Genomic DNA, 16,931 nt, shown 5'->3' with positions numbered 1-16,931 from the left:
GCCCTGTTCCGTGATCATTTTCTGGCTACTTCTTTAGTGCCTCCGGATATGAGGAAGAGTCTGAGGAACACGTTTCCTCAGCCTTCTTCCCTCTTTCATCCGGGCACTGTCCGTTCTGTGGTGGAGTCCACACGCCAGAGGAACACTGATTCTCTGATGGTTGGCCTCGCTGCTTCGGCGACGTCGGCGGGGAGTAAGAGAAGTGCTACAGTCACCTCCAGCTCCCAGCCTCAGAAGAAGAAGAAGAAGAAGCCAGTTTCACTGCCTCCTTCTTCCTCCTCTCAGGCGCCTGTCGCGTTCCCCCCTGCGGCCCCGGCTTCTCGTGCTCCCAAGCGCAAGAAGAAGGGTGCTCAGACAGGTAAGGGTAAGCAGCACCACCAGGGGGGTGGTCGCAAGCCTGCGCCTGCCCGCCAGCAGAATTTTCAGTGAGTCCCGGCCCTACGTTGACGCCCCCTCAAGTTGCCCCTCTTTCGTCCGTCGGTTCCCTTTTTCGGGCCCGCGACATGTGGGGCAGACTGGTCTCCAACCAGTTTATCTTGAGGGTGGTGGGGTCAGGGTTTTCTCTACCGCTGTCGTCACAACCTCCATTGTCCGCTCTACCTTTGACGTTCCCCCCTCCTCGAGACCCTGCCAGATGGCAGGCTCTTCAAGACGAGGTGAACCCGTTGGTCGAGAAGAAGGCTGTCTACCCCCTTTCTCAGCCTTCTCCGGGGTTCTACTCCCGCCTGTTCACCGTCCCCAAAAAGGACGGCAGGTTCAGGCCGGTGTTGGACCTCTCCACCTTGAACTTGTACCTTCGCAGGTGCAAGTTCAAGATGGAAACCCCTTCGTCGGTCCGGTTGGCCATCCGGCCAAACGATTGGGCCACGTCTGTGGACCTCCAGGATGCTTACTTCCACATCCTGGTGGCCCCGGGGTACCGACATCTGCTCCGGTTTGTTTGGGAGGGCACAGTGTTCGAGTTTCGGGCCCTCCCATTCGGCCTGTCCTTGGCCCCGCTGATTTTTACAAAGGTGGTCAAGGAGCTGGCGGCGTTGGTCAGAGCTCAGGGTGTGCGTCTGCGTCAATATTTGGACGATTGGCTCACCCTGGCCCAGTCTCGCGATCAATGCCTCCAACACACCCGGCAGGTCCTGGACCGGACCCATGCCTTGGGGTTCCAGATACAGTGGCACAAGTCGGACCTCGTGCCAGCCCAGCAGTTTTGCTACTTGGGGATGGCGTTCGACACAGTGCTTTACACTGTGTCTCCCTCCCCGGACAGGATCCTCTCCCTGAGGCGAAAGATCCTCTCCATTCAGGCTTGCCGCGCTGTTCCTCACAGACGGCTGGCGGAACTGTTGGGTTCCATGGAGTCTGTCGCTCTGCTGCTGCCCCTTGCAAGGCTACACAAACGTCCCCTGCAACGGGCAGTAGCAGATCGGACTTCCAGGCCTCTCGATTACACCGAGTTGGTCCAGATCGGGCCTTGGTTTCACGAGGCTGTAGTCCAATGGCTGGACCCGATCTGGCTCAACTCTGCGGTGCCTATCCAACCGAGACGGCCGTCTCTCTTCCTGTACACCGACGCTTCTACGCGGGGTTGGGGGGCCCACCTGGACCTGCACGAGGCCCAGGGGGTCTGGACCCAGGAGGAGTCCCTCCTACACATCAACTTTCTAGAGTTGGAGGCGGTTCGTCGGGCTCTGCTGGAGTTTCGCCTCCTGATTCGGGATCAGGATGTGTTGGTCCACGGGGACAACACCACATGCCTAGCTTTCCTTCGCCACCAGGGGGGCACCAATTCTCGGTCCCTCTCCCTGTTAGCGGAGGAGATTCTGCTCTGGTGCCAGACCAATCAGGTCCGGATGTCAGTCCAATATGTTCCGGGGAAACTGAACGCCCTGGCCGACATTCTCAGTCGGGGCGATCAGGTTCTCCCCACAGAATGGACCATCGCTCACAACGTTCTACAGCGTCTGTGGGCAAGGTGGGACCGTCCTCTGATCGATCTGTTCGCAACTCAATTCAGCGCTCGGCTTCCCAGGTATGTCAGCCCCTTTCGAGACACGAATGCGTTCCACGTGGACGCATTCACTCTCTCGTGGAGGCTCCTCGATGCTTACGCCTATCCCCCGACATCTCTGATTCCGAGGGTACTGGCAAAGTATCTGCAGGAACGGCCAAGACTGATTTTGGTCGCGCCTTACTGGCCAACAGCTCCGTGGTTTCCAGATCTTCGCGGTCTCACCCACGTAGACCCTCTACCTCTGAATCTGGACGGGGGAAGTCTGCTCCAGCCTCGATCAGGCCTCCCTCATCCACGTCCAGAGAGTCTGTGCTTGACCGCATGGCTCTTGTGCGCTCCAAACTGCTTGCACTAGGATTGCACAAGAGTTCAGTAGAGTTTTCCTTGAACGCTAAGAGGCGATCAACTAATCAGCTCTACGACTTACGCTGGAGAGCTTGGGCCTCCTTCGCCTTGTCCAAGGGGATAAAGCCGCTTTATCCCTCAACACAAGACTTGGCCAACTTCCTGGTGGAAGTGTATCAAAAGAAGAGTCTTTCTTCTAAGACTCTTCTTGGATACAAATCTGCCATCACTTCCACGATTGCAGCTGCTACTGGTCGCAGACCTGAACACTTGATCAGTTCCTCCCTCATCGCTAATGTCCTTTCGGGTATTAGCAATGCAGCGGTGTCTAAACCTCGGGTTTCATTTCCCAAGTGGGATGTCTTCCTGGTTCTCAAACTCCTGCGTAGCAAGGAGTTTGAACCCCTGGCAGGCATTAGTATCAAGTTCCTGACTTTTAAGACTGTGTTCCTCATCGCTTTAGCCACTTGCCGTAGACTCAGTGGTATTCAAGCTTTGAGTGGCCTGGAATTTGACATTGAGTTCACCACACATCAGGTGACGTTGGCTTTCCTACCAGACTTTCGAGCCAAGAATCAGAATGCCTCGGAGTTGTCCAAACCAGTAGTCATTCAAGCCTTGGCTCCCACTCTTGAACATGATGACCCTGATCGCTTCCTCTGCCCAGTACGTGCCCTTAGAGTGTACCTGGATAGAACACGTAGCTTTCGGTCTTCTAAGCGGTCACTGTTTGTCTCGCTTAATCCGAAGTACCAATCGGATATTTCTAGACAAACTTTAGCTCGTTGGCTGACCTTGCTTATCAAACAGGCTTATGTTCATGCTCAAGTGGATGTGGTCCCTGACATCAGGGCACACGAGATTCGGGCTATCGGCTCCTCGTTGGCGCACGTGCGGGGTGCCTCGCTCCAAAGCATAATGGCGGTCGCGTTCTGGAAGACTCCAGCCACGTTTATTAACCACTATATGCGAGACTTTTCCAGTCTCAGGCTTGACCAGTCGTATGGCATTGCCAAAGCAGTGGTTGCCAGCATGGTCACGTCAGTCTAAGGTATTTTTCTTGGGTATATTTTCTTTTACGGTAGTACTGTTCGAAAATTGCCTGGGTATCTTAATCCTTGGATTTAAGTGATTTTGATTAAGGAGTTTAATACTCTACATATCACCCTCACACCACTCTGGTATTCTGTGCAAGAATAGTACTGTCGAGGTAAGTGTTATATTGACTGTAAGGCTTCTTTTTAAGCCTACTGTCTATATGATACTTACCGAGACAGTACTATTAGAGTTTCCCTCCCGCCTCCCCTCTTGATATGTTATGGGCTTTTTGAGGGTCTGCAGCTCATAAAGAAAGAGGACGCGCCACCTATATCCTGTAAGGGGGAAGCACTCGGACAGTGCTTGGGATCCACGGTGGCGCATGGTTATGGGAGATAATTGTACCCACGCAGCGTTTTGTCCAATTTTTTCGGCCTATAATAGATAATGTGCAAGAATAGTACTGTCTCGGTAAGTATCATATAGACAGTAGGCTTAAAAAGAAGCCTTACATTTAAACTTCATCATTTAATCTTCGCCGGTCCCATATGGACCCAGAAGGGTCTTTAATTGATGGTATCTCAATAACTATTTGGAATTTTTCAATGAAATTTGAAAATTAAAACTTCTCTCTTTTCCTACAATTTTATTAAACTTAGTAAAAAAAAATTTCCCTAATAAGAAAGAACATCTTTGATTCAGGGATTTTTATTGCTGTTCTGGTGAATGTCCTGTCCTTACAGCTGCTGGTACCACTGTACACATTATGTTTATGATAACAGCAATAGCATGTATTTTGTAAAATAAAAGTGTTTTTTTTACAGTTAATAACATTTCAAAGTACAATGTAATGCAAACGTATTTGTACTGGATGGTTGAATAAGCTGCATGCATGGTGATGAGGGCTGTGGTACACGAAGCAAAACTGGGTGCCATCTGAATGAGTGGAAACAAGTCGCTGGGTCCGATTGGGTGAAATCACAACAAATCTCAACTTCAACGAATCAGAATCCGTGTCTGCGTACCATGTACCACCCATTTGAGTTGCACCCAGTTTCACTTCTGCACCTCAGCCCAGAGTCATTGCCTCTGCAACTTCCCCTATTCTTGTATCTGGTTGATTGGTAAAATTATAGGGCTGTACACAGATGACATCATTGCTCATTTTAGAAAACTCTCACCCATAACGGCTACTCATAGTCATATGTGTTTATCTTGCAGGGAAACAGTTCAATGATTTTTCTGATGTCTGCGCCCATTTTCTGGGCAAACATTCCAGAAAGCTTGCAGTTGGCTCTTCACTGGCAACTTTATTTGGAGGCTGCATAGTTTACTGGATCCTGCTGTCAAATTTCCTTTATCACATTGTTGTCTTTATCAAAAGTAAGTACGTGTACAGTATCTTTTCTTTACTTTTTGAGTCACTTGAGAAAATGTGACTCTATGTAATCGGTCAGTGTTAGTCTGTCCGGCCGGCCGGCCGGCCGTCCGTAGACACCACCTTAACGTTGGACTTTTCTCGGAAACTATCAAAGCGATCGGGCTCATATTTTGTTTAGTCGTGACCTCCAATGACCTCTACACTTTAACGATGGTTTCGTTGACCTTTGACCTTTTTCAAGGTCACAGGTCAGCGTCAAAGGAAAAATTAGACATTTTATATCTTTGACAAAGTTCATCGGATGTGATTGAAACTTTGTAGGATTATTCTTTACATCAAAGTATTTACATCTGTAGCCTTTTACGAACGTTATCAGAAAAACAAGGGAGATAACTAGCCTTTTCTGTTCGGCAACACACAACTTAACGTTGGGCTTTTCTCGGAAACTATAAAAGTGACCGGGCTCAAATTTTATGTGAACGTGACTCATTGTGTTGTGAATAGCAATTTCTTCCTGTCCATCTGATGCCTCATATAATATTCAGAACTGCGAAAGTGACTCGATCGAGCGTTTGCTCTTCTTGTTATTCATGTTTTTATGTTGATAAATCCAAACTTCATTTACTAACCAGGTTTGCCATCTTCTATTTTCATGAGACACTTTAGACTGATAGATTTTCTTCGCTTTTTTTTTTCTTTTTCATATCCTATCTTTTGGTGGGATTTCATTGATTCCACATATTTTTTTAAGTTGGTGTGTGTGTGTCTGTGTTTCTTCTCTTTTTCATTGATATCCTATCTTTTGGGGGAATTTCATTGAGTCCATATATCTTTTAAGTTGGTGTGGGTGTATAAGCGTGTGTGTGTGTGTGACATGTCTTGACATTTGGTATGTTGGTGCGTGCTTGCATTCATTTGTGTTCCCTCTCTTTTGTACTAATATGTATGATTGTGTATTGATTGTATTTTAGATGAGGTTGATCCTATTCCATCTACAAACCATACAAACTCCAGTTTTCTCAACATGTACTCCAGCTCTGCATACCTTGACTCCAGTAGCAATTCATCTGACCTGTACCCAGATGGTATGTAAATTGCCTACCTTACAGTTACACTCTTCTTCTTTTTTCTGGCAATATTTATTGAAAAGCATTTTGTTGTTGTTGTATTCCTTTCTTTATCTATCAGAAGTTTTAGTAGGTAGTAATTCACTATCAGACAAGCTTTAAAGCTAAACAATTCAAGTTCTATGTTTCTTTGGATGTAGTCATACATTTATTTCAAATGCAATTTTTGAGTCACTTGAGAAAAAGTGACTCTATGTAATCGGTCAGTGTTAGTCTGTCCGGCCGGCCGTCCGGCCGTCCGTCCGTAGACACCACCTTAACGTTGGACTTTTCTCGGAAACTATCAAAGCGATCGGGCTCATATTTTGTTTAGTCGTGACCTCCAATGACCTCTACACTTTAACGATGGTTTCGTTGACCTTTGACCTTTTTCAAGGTCACAGGTCAGCGTCAAAGGAAAAATTAGACATTTTATATCTTTGACAAAGTTCATCGGATGTGATTGAAACTTTGTAGGATTATTCTTTACATCAAAGTATTTACATCTGTAGCCTTTTACGAACGTTATCAGAAAAACAAGGGAGATAACTAGCCTTTTCTGTTCGGCAACACACAACTTAACGTTGGGCTTTTCTCAGAAACTATAAAAGTGACCGGGCTCAAATTTTATGTGAACGTGACTCATTGTGTTGTGAATAGCAATTTCTTCCTGTCCATCTGATGCCTCATATAATATTCAGAACTGCGAAAGTGACTCGATCGAGCGTTTGCTCTTCTTGTTGAAAATTGAATTACCTTTACCTGAAGGAAAAAAATCTGAATGAAGGTTCTTTTACTATGAATACTCACGTTTATCGTGACATGTATCTGTTGTTATTTTCAGCGGTGTGTTCATTGAACGACAATTCCACTGAGGCTGCCCATGGTGCCTTTGAGAAATTCTGGACGTTGGATTTAAGCGTTCCCCTCATCCTGGCTGTTCCGTTGTTTGCTCTGGTCAACTTCAAGTCTGCTACCATATTTACCAAAGTCAACTCATTTGGTGGGTCTTTATTTTATTTTGTCAACCCTTTCACAGCAAAGGTGCTTTTGCCTAATTCTGTGTGGAGTTACAGTCCCTCTAAAGTGACCATTGTGACAAACGCAAACACGTCAGTCTGTTATCGGCCATGTTCTGTACCTTTCTTTTTCTTTTTATGAACTTTAAAAGTTGCGATTGCACGGTTTTTCCCTAAGGATCAAGGAATCGACAGCCTGCATACATGTTCCCCTAATTTTGTGTTACTTTCAATTTTGTAAAATTCTTACGTAACTGACTTCTGATTCAGCATGATAATATAAGTCTTCAGAATTTTCTTTTATTATTTAATCATACTTTAGGCTTTGTTAAAAACAAAACAAACAAAAACACACATTTTAGTTTAATCATGTTTATGTGTGTCTTGTCTGCATTCCCATTCTGATTTTACAGGTGTGCTGTCAGTAGTCTTCTTGTACATCTTCACCATTGTCAAAGCGGTTGGATGGGGGGTGCACTTGGATCTTGGAACGGCTACACAGTCCCCCACTGATGATCCCTCTTATGCTGCAGGTGAGTTGTGCAATGATTCTTAGTCTTACCAGTGCATGACCTCACTAGCATTTCACTGAAGAGCGTGTACAAGTTTTCTGCTTACAGTCACAGGGATGTTTCTAAAATTTGTTTTCTTTGGCGAATTTGACAAAATGACCATAACTGCTTTAGGCAGTCCTTGGTGTTGTCACCGTGAAAAATGTTCGGCAATTCTGCTGAAATGTCTTCAAGGTTTAAGGCGATTTGAACTTTGTTTCAGCACATTGCAGACTGCCATCGCCAGAAAAATAATAATAATAATAATGACAGCGTATACAGAGCAAACCACATGAATCTATGCTATCAGCACTTTACATAATAACTATGAATAAAAACATACTATTTGAACATCAAATACAATATACGTTCTAGCAAAATAGCGTAACACTAAACTTACAACAACACATAGAAGATATACCTGGCTTATACTGTAACCATCATAGCAGAGTTATGTCAAATTAACCCTTTCGCTGCCTAGGACTTCAGCTTAAAGGCAAAACCTATTTGCCTTGGAGTTTTGCCGAAAAATGGGTAATAAATTGCAAAAAATTCTGGAGACTTTGTTATGACCCAAACACCAATAAAAGTATATAAATTCTAAAACTAAAAGGTAAATGAATAAACAACACAAATAAAGCATTGAATTCCACTTTTGCTTTTATTCCAAGACTTGCAGCTGCTTTGAAATCAATGGGGTTTTTTTTTCTTCAAATTTTCAAAGTAGTCATGTTGATCACAGGTCTTCTGATTTGCACAAAGATACCATGTTGATGATAAAATGATACACATTAGCACACACACATTTCAGTAAAACACCCCCAAAAAACAAAAGTGAATACCGTATTTGACGGATTACAAGACGCACCGTTTTATAAGCTGCACCCCCGACTTTAAAAAAAAATTGGGACGAGCCACGTATAGGCCGCGTCACTATATTAGCCGCCGTCGAAAAAAATATAATCAGATCGTGTCAATCAATCAAAACAATCAGGCAAACGAAAGTACGGTATTTGGCGAAATCGGCTCCGAGAATAAACAAATGAAACAAAGAAGAAAAGTGAAAAAGTTTGAAGAAAAATATCACACACACAATTTGTAACCAACACACACATGTAGTCCCGCCCGGAATAAGCTTTTTTGGGATGATTTACGACTTTTGGGCACATTTCGAGCAGACGAAAACACAACATGGCGGCTCTCGCTCCTCCAACTATCGCGAGACACAAAAAAACGAAATCTCGCGCGCGCGAGATTCTGATACATCCGGTGTTTCTCAGTACGCTATCTTGTCACGACGACTTGTTGACAAACGAAGATTCGCGAAAGAAAGAGAAAAGCGCCGAGTCTTGAGTAGAGAGCTAATAAAGTACCGGTAATCGCTAATCGAACGAAATGAAAATCCGCGGCGACTTCCATTAGGTGAATGCTATTCAAGTTTAGGTAACGTTTTAGCTGCATCTTTTTATAAGCCGCAATGCGATTTTTGTTTTTAAAAGTTGCGGCTTGTAGTCCGTCAAATACGGTACATGATAAATGTGACACCTTATAATGATAAAAATAATTGACCAATTATGACAGTCAAATCACCTCGGCTGAAGAAAAAAACATACCACTCACTGACACAGTTCCCTGCCAATCAGTCTTTCTCTCATTCACCTGTTGCTGTCCACAGTTACACAAACTTGAAAAAAAGTCAACTTACAGTTTTGCAGCACATCTAGAAATCAACACTGGTAGATGGATGACACCCACAGGTGAACAAAATCAGAATTTTTGCTAAATCTACCAAACAAAGGATTCCCGTATGACGTAGATGGGGTTTCCGCCTATAAATAGACTCTAGAGATATTTTTTTTGTACCCAAATGGATCAGTTTTGTTGTCAGCTACTGTGAACTGAATGAGAACGAATGAAAAAACGGGATATGTCAGCGACGAGATATCTCGTCGAGCATGGCAGCAAAGGGTACGTAACTTCGCTGACGAGATATCTCGTCATGCAGGCAGTCTAAGGGTTAAAGGTAAGGAAATCTACTCTACAAGATCAAGGACAATTTTTTTATAACTGTCAAGAGAAACAAAGAAGGCCAATTTGCAGCATTTTGTAAGAATTTCCCCAAAGCTCACAAAAGAGCAAAATTGTTTGTGAATAGTTGGGCCTGAAACCTGTTTAAGAAGTGTAAAAATGTTCTGCAAGTTGGGAATGATAATTATGCCTGTGTCTGCTTGTTGATGTCAGTTTTCTTTTCTTTCAGTCTTTGAATGGACGTTTCCTGCACTGACTGGAGTTTCTGCCCTGGCATACTTTGTCCAGAACTGCGTGATAACCATCACACGCAATCAGAAGCATCCAGAACATAATGTAAGGCTTTTTCTTTTTTAACTGTAAACTATTAACAACAAGAAATAAACAAACAAACAGACCAACAATGGAGGTAAGCAGTAAAGTGCTGTTCACATGGCACACTTACAATGATGTAATAAGTATTAATTATTGATATGATATTCTTTTTATGTGTGTGTATATGAGCTATGTAGTTTTTCAGGCATGATTCTGGCAGGGCTATTGCTACGGTAGTTGTTAAATAGTATGTCAGTGGGAATAAATCAGCAAATGACCAGGATTAATGCAGCAACAACAAAAAGAATTCCCCAAAATGAACATAATTCAAAGCAAGGCATTGGAGGGCACTTATTGTATAATTCTGTTCGTTTGGTGGTTGTGTGTTATAAGAGCAAGCTTTAAAGTGCATAACTTTGCCTTCTATCTCCGGCTTTTATTTTAAGAAGAACAGGTAACTATTTGATAGAGACAACTAATTAATATGGCCAAAATGTTGCTGTATCACTGTCTGCCTCTTCCAGCATGTAAACTCGTCAGAAAATTCTAATAATTCAACAGCTCTATGTTGTATTACTCACAGTGACACCCTGTAGATTTTCCACAGCTAGGTTGTTTTCAATTAATTGTGTACATTATTGGTTTTATTCTTGTCCTCAGATTCGAGATTTGGCAATAGCCTACTGTCTGGTGGCTGTTTCTTACATCTTCTTTGGAGTCCTAGTCTACATGATGTTTCCTCTCGCCAAATCTTGTATAAAGGATGTAAGTTGAATTTCACCTAATTTTATATCATCAACAGTTACAATATATAAGGAGATATGAACACACACACAATATCTGCACAAATACACCTGAACATGAATACAGGCAGGCAGGCATGTCTGTGTGTGTGCACATCCATGTACGTACACACACATGCAGGTACACACACACACACACACACACACACACACACACACACACACACACACACACACACACACACACACACACACAGCATTACATATGACTGCTTGATTACTTGGGTTGAGAGAGAGAGGGGGTTCAGGAGCTGTAGAGAAGACTGGGCTGCCTTGCATCAGCTTCGTTGTAACTAAAAGCAAGGAACAGAAGATCTTTGAGCTGAATGTCTCAATTTCGCTATCAGAAACCGTTTCTTTGTTTTTCTCTGAAATATTCATTTTGTCTACACTGTATATTTCACCTTTATCGCCCATACATGCAATCCTGCATATATATGTAGTTATGCTAGATTTGTTCACACCAGTTTACTTTTTTTTCCCTTCCAATCAGTTTGATATATTTGCTCTTTATATTATTTATTTCAGAACTTTCTGAACAACATAGCACCAGATGACGTCTTAGCCTTTGTGGCACACATCATGCTTTTAATGCAAATGACCTGTGTCTTTCCTCTACTAACTTACATCCTGCGGGCACAAGTTTTGACCGATTTGTTTGGGTCTGAGTGGCCAAGGTATGTGTGTCTATCTCAGTATTTGGGTTTGTGTGTCTCACTGACTTTTGTGTACACATCTCTATGTCAAATTGCCTGTGCTTTCATTTCCTCACTTCATTACCTGATAATTCCCAGTATTTTAAATGAAGTATGAAAATATCAGAAATGAGTTTACAAAGTAGTCAGACCAACTGGTTGTTATTCTGTATGACAGGTATTCCTCTAAAAATTAAGTGTAATCTCTACATGATTTGACTTGTTTTGATTCTTTTGCAAGAGTTAAAAAGCTTGTGTCAGGTGGCTGTAAGGCCCCTATTGCTCGAGATCTCGGTCAAATGTTATCCTCCATAGCCTAGCAGAAAGACTGGTTCAGTGGTTGACTTTTCCTTACTGTGCCTTTTTTTCAGTTGGAAGCATGTTGTAATTCTCAACCTGGTTGTCTTTGCTGTGTGCATCGTCTTTGCCATCTTTCTACCACACATTGGCAGAATAATTGGGTGAGATTGTATTTAAATGAGATTTACGTTATTGATTGGGTGGTTGGTTGAATGGTTGGAGATTGTATTTAAATAAGATTTACGTTATTGATTGGGTGGTTGGTTGAATGGTTGGTTGGTTGATTTGTTGGTTATGCATATCATTCATTGTGCGTTTACGAGTGATATTACTATTAGAGGGTTCTGGTGAAAGTGGCTTTGCTGTCAGTGTCAAGTGAAGTAAGTAGGAAAGGGGATGGGGTGGGGTGTGGTGGGTTAGGAACCCGCACAGAAAAAAAAGAAAAGGACGGTCTGTTTGTTAGCCGATGATGTATGTATAGCATTGTATGTGTGAGTGTGGTGTGTCTGTGTCTGTGTGCATGCATGGCTGAAAGTGTATACAGTTATTTCCATCTTGCTTGATCGTGGGGACCTGTACAAGTCTAGATTTACACTCTCTTTGTCTCTCTCTGTTTCAGGTTTGTAGGAGCATTCTGTGGACTGGCCTACGCTATAGCATTGCCCTGCATAGTTCACATGAGGGTGCAATACCTGAACGAAAAACTCACATGGACTTCACTCATTCTTCACTCATTACTCATTCTTCTGGGCTCAGCCAACTTTATTTCACAGTTTGTCATTATCGGCAAAACATCTTAGTTGTGTGTGATTGCAGGCAAAACCTGGCGCTGATTTCGTGAAGATGAGGGTCACGCAGTGAATGTGTTTTTACAACAGGGAGTGTATTTCGATAACAGGGTTATATGCATGCAGTTTGGACTTCGTTTCTGCAGATATTATCTTGACTGTAAAGACCATCTTTATACTTTATTGTTGCGGGAACAATGGCCGAGAATGTATTGAACATGATGCTGTGTTTTCTATTCTATTGCATATTGTTTTAACCTAATCTGAGAGTATGTAATGTTTACTGAGGATCTACTGCTGTCAGGAACGTTGGTTGTGAAGAATCTGTTTACTGTGATATCACAGTTCGAGTCTTTGGCGCAGATTAGTTTTGTTGACAGAGAACATGTGGGTTTTTTTACAGTTTGAACAGCTTATTTAATTTATGCTCTATTGCTGCTAGCATGTACAATATTTTAATAGCAAAAGGTTTATTGGCAACAGTTTTTTGGGGGAATGTGAGGTTGATTATGATGATGACATCAGCTTTTTCTATTTTGGTGAATACTTTCTTGACGTTCTTCAAAAAACATTTTGCACAGAATCAGACTTTGCGGGGATAGGTTTACTAGAAATTTCTTACATTGCATTGCAGGCAAAATGGCTGTAGATTAGTGGACAGTTCATTGACAGTGAGTTTTACTTGTTTTGAAGACTTTACTTGGTATTTTTCCAAGTGCATTTGAGCCAAAGACTTTGCAAAGGTTTGTTTTGTCAAATGCTTTTACAATGTTTTACTGGATGAAATGTCAATTTTACATTGACACTGATTTTGGAACTGCATTGAGGATAACCTTACACATTGTTGTTTGACTCAATCAAGAGCTTCAGTCTGCACTATACATTTGGTTTGGTGTGTTAATGCTCTTTGCTTTTTCAACATTGCCAACAAGAAAATGTTGCTTACTTTGTTTCAATGTTAACTGTTTTGCTGAAATATCTGTGATACATTACTGAAAACATTTTGAAGACTTTCCTTCCAGTGTTAAAAATTTGGCTTACTTACTCAGATTTGGCCAGACTTTTACATGGGATAAGACCAGTAGTGAGAATGTTTGTAAGAATCATAAACAACTTTGTCTGACTCGCGGAAAGGGGTTGAATGTTGGTAGGTTTCCTAGTGGAGGGATGATATTATCCCATGATTTACTGTTATATTAGATTAGGGTTATGTCAAAGATGACCATATTGTTTTTATTTTAAATACATCTTACTTGAGATTTCTTTAGTGCTGTTTTTTTTAGGAAAATTCGACAATCTTTCAGAATGTTCTTGCATGACTTTACATGAAATGCTGTGAAATAAGGACTGAAATGTTTGTTTTTGTTTTGTTGTTGTTACTGGTGTTGTTAACTGATGATTGATTATTTATTTGTTTGCTGTTTGAAATGTTTGTCGCGTACAAATACTTTTCACATCTTTAACTTATGGTTTGGCTCAAGGACATGCTTCTGCCTCTGTGTGTGCATGGTATTTATTTTGGAAATGGATGCTTCCTTATCCTACTATATGAGTGTGTGCTTTGGCACATTTGCGTAGATGTGTGTGTGTGTGTGTGTGTATGTGTGTGTGTGTGTGTGCAAACAATGTTTTTCTGTTCATGCACAAATGCATTATTTTTATGTAGATGTTTACTACTCTCACACGGAAGTGTGAGCCTGAGAATGAAGACATTTAGTAATGTTTTTATATTTGATGTTCAGGGAAAAAAAAAGAAACCTTGTTGAGGTTAACTCGCCAGTTTTCTGACTTACAGTTTTGTACATTCTACTATAAACTGTTCATTGCATTTTAAAATGTTCCATGTTGTTGTAACATACAATTGAAAAGAGAAGTTGTGATTGTCAATGTTTGTGTATATACCGTAAAGTACCTTGTAAGCGCCCAGTATCGAGTAAGCGTCCACCCCCCACTTTTAGTCCAAAACCATGCATAGGGTATAGTACCTTGTAAGCGCCCACCCCCCACTTTACACCATTGAAATCAGGGGAAATAAAAATTCCGCACTTGATCTGCTAGTTTTGTGAATGATTTCCCTTTCATGCAAACCCTATCAAACGCCTGCAAGTCAATGATTACAAGATGCCGCGGATCAAATCGTACACCGTTGCATTTAAAGCTGTCAGCTCTTGACTATTTGGATAATAACGCCAATGGAAATGTGTCGCAAACAGCAAGTGAGTTTGGGGTAGATAGAAAAAGGATACGAGAATGGCGAGAGAATCGCGATACCCTGTTACGTCACCAGGCCGGAAAGGAAAAGAAGCAGCTCTCTCTCTCTCTCTTTCTCTCTCTCTGATCTCTCTGATTTCTCTCTCTCTCTCTGTGATCTCTCTCTCTCTCTCTCTCTGATCTCTCTCTCTGATCTCTCTCTCTGATTTCTCTCTCTCTCTCTCTCTCTCTCTCTCTCTCTCTCTCTCTCTCTGCCGAAAACAGTCTTTGGCCAAGTAAAATAGACTGCTGCCCATATCCAGAAGACGTACCCCTTGTTCAAGGGAAACAGAGACACAGTGCGGCTGACAGCGGCACCTCTGCAGACAAGAAAAGGATGCGACGACATTTGTCTCCCCAAGCTCTTCTAATGACAATACGAACAAGAAAAACAATGGATGATGAAAAAAGAAAAAAGATATGATTACGAAGTGATCAAAGATCACATTTCTTACTGAAAACTGCTCGTGCATAGGGTGTAGTACCTAGTAAGCGCCCACCCCCTACTTTGGGTCGGAATTGGTGCATAGGGGGGGTGGGCGCTTACAAGGTACTTTACGGTATATATAATGATGATGACATGGTTATATTCCATTAATTTTTAATTGAGACTTCATGTTTCTCCAATCACCATACAACCTTCCTATTGCCCAACTTTTGAAAGATTATCTTTGTAAACAAACAAGTAAACGATGACGTAATTTGAACTACACAGTCCGGATGATGTGGTCATGGACGACCCATATGGAATTACATAGGGAATTTTACACTGTTTATCCTTATTCGGATGGCGTGGGGCGTGCACGACCTGTACTCTGCAAAGCGGCGGCAAAACGTCTATTCCTATTCGGATGGTGTGGGTCGTGCACGACCCATACTCTTTACGTTGAATCCTTCTGTGGAAAGTATGGGTCGTACACGACCCACATCATCCGGACTGTGTATAGTCCAAAGCATGATCCGGTGAAGGTTAAATATGAGAGTTCTGTTCTTATTATGAAACATATTCATTCAATTTATAATATATTCAAACAGCCTTTTTCAGAATATTCTTTGTGAACAGTTACATGATGTCTTTAAAATGTATCCATGGTATTTCCCCAACTGTGAAACCAGGCATGAGAATTGTCCGCCGAAAGGCAAATTTCCGCCTTTTTGTTTGTTTTGTTCCGCCGAAAAACCAAAAGTGTCCGCCAAAAAAATAAATGGGGGAGGCAAAAATGGTTCTAAAAACTGAATTTAATGGCAAACTTGGAGCTTAGATGACACTAATTGCACCATTTGGGTTCTTTGGAGAAAAACAATTCCGGGGGGGGCATGCCCCCGAACCCCTCTAGCACTGGGCTAGGCGCTTCGCGTCGTCGACTTTGCTATTACTTACACATTTTCAGCCTTTTTTACTTTTTTCAATTCCCATGCCTGGAAACGAAATTCAGTTGTTTGTACAAACATTTTGTTTTAGGTTCTCCAAAGTTCCAATTAAAATATGTCATATATCACTTTTGCATGAATGTACAGTAAAACAATGTCTGTGCTGAACATTAAAATAAATTTATACTACTTCCAAGCATCAGAAACTGTTTTTTGTTTGTTTTTTGTTTTGAGGTGATGATTGAGTTTGTAGTGTTCTCCTTCTATTCTTGTCATTGATGAAAAATACTCTATACATGCATACAGTGATCATGCCAGTCGTTTTCCAAATCAATTTGTTTGTGAGTTAGGAGTTTGGCTCTCACAAAACCGGTCAGTCTGTTATGCCAACCAGTCAATCTACATTATGTTTGTCAAGAAAAAAATAAAAGGTCAACGATAACAATTCATATTTTGTTTGACCCTTGTTGCTTTTGTTATATATTTTTTGACAGTGTTCATGCCTAATCATGAATAGGTTTGCAAATTTTATTTCCAATGTCGTGATATTTTTATTGATAAAATAATGGACATTTTTGGTTAACAAGAGACCCTGCACATACTCACAGTTGCATGTGCTCACATGTAAGACAATCCATCCATTCACACTGCAACTTTACATTCTACATATATCAAAGTGTACATTCTTTGAGAAATACACATCACACACAAAAATACAACCAACATCTAACATCCGCCATTAACATGAAACTGACCTGGTATAACATTTTTGATTTATTTGAAATAAGCTTGGGAATTAACTTTGTCATAGCAAAACATCGATCTTCTCATGACAAAAGCTAGGAAAGCATTTCAAAGTGTGTCATACATTTAAGAATTTTGTTAGAATTAATTGATAAGCATCTGTCAAAACTAGGGAAACAACGATAATAC

At 41.8% G+C, this 16,931-nt stretch overlaps 1 protein-coding gene across 1 annotated transcript in view; it reads left to right on the top strand.

Annotated features, from left to right (window-relative positions):
* The window catches only part of LOC138966573 (sodium-coupled neutral amino acid transporter 9 homolog), a 31,293-nt gene extending 15,089 nt beyond the window's left edge, over positions 1 to 16,204 (top strand). Inside the window, exons 7-15 of the mRNA XM_070338851.1 lie at positions 4,613 to 4,774; positions 5,744 to 5,857; positions 6,723 to 6,881; positions 7,311 to 7,430; positions 9,706 to 9,812; positions 10,452 to 10,556; positions 11,123 to 11,271; positions 11,661 to 11,750; positions 12,209 to 16,204. Coding sequence (XP_070194952.1) covers positions 4,613 to 4,774; positions 5,744 to 5,857; positions 6,723 to 6,881; positions 7,311 to 7,430; positions 9,706 to 9,812; positions 10,452 to 10,556; positions 11,123 to 11,271; positions 11,661 to 11,750; positions 12,209 to 12,389 — 1,187 coding nt within the window. The 3' untranslated portion in view covers positions 12,390 to 16,204. The remainder of the gene's footprint in view (positions 1 to 4,612; positions 4,775 to 5,743; positions 5,858 to 6,722; positions 6,882 to 7,310; positions 7,431 to 9,705; positions 9,813 to 10,451; positions 10,557 to 11,122; positions 11,272 to 11,660; positions 11,751 to 12,208) is intronic.
* The last annotated feature ends 727 nt before the right edge of the window (positions 16,205 to 16,931 follow it).

The sequence above is a fragment of the Littorina saxatilis genome, linkage group LG5 (genome assembly GCF_037325665.1).
Source record: "Littorina saxatilis isolate snail1 linkage group LG5, US_GU_Lsax_2.0, whole genome shotgun sequence".
NCBI classification, from domain to species: Eukaryota; Metazoa; Mollusca; class Gastropoda; order Littorinimorpha; family Littorinidae; genus Littorina; species Littorina saxatilis.
Note: the sequence above shows the minus strand (reverse complement) of the source record. Positions and strands in the feature narration are given on the sequence as shown.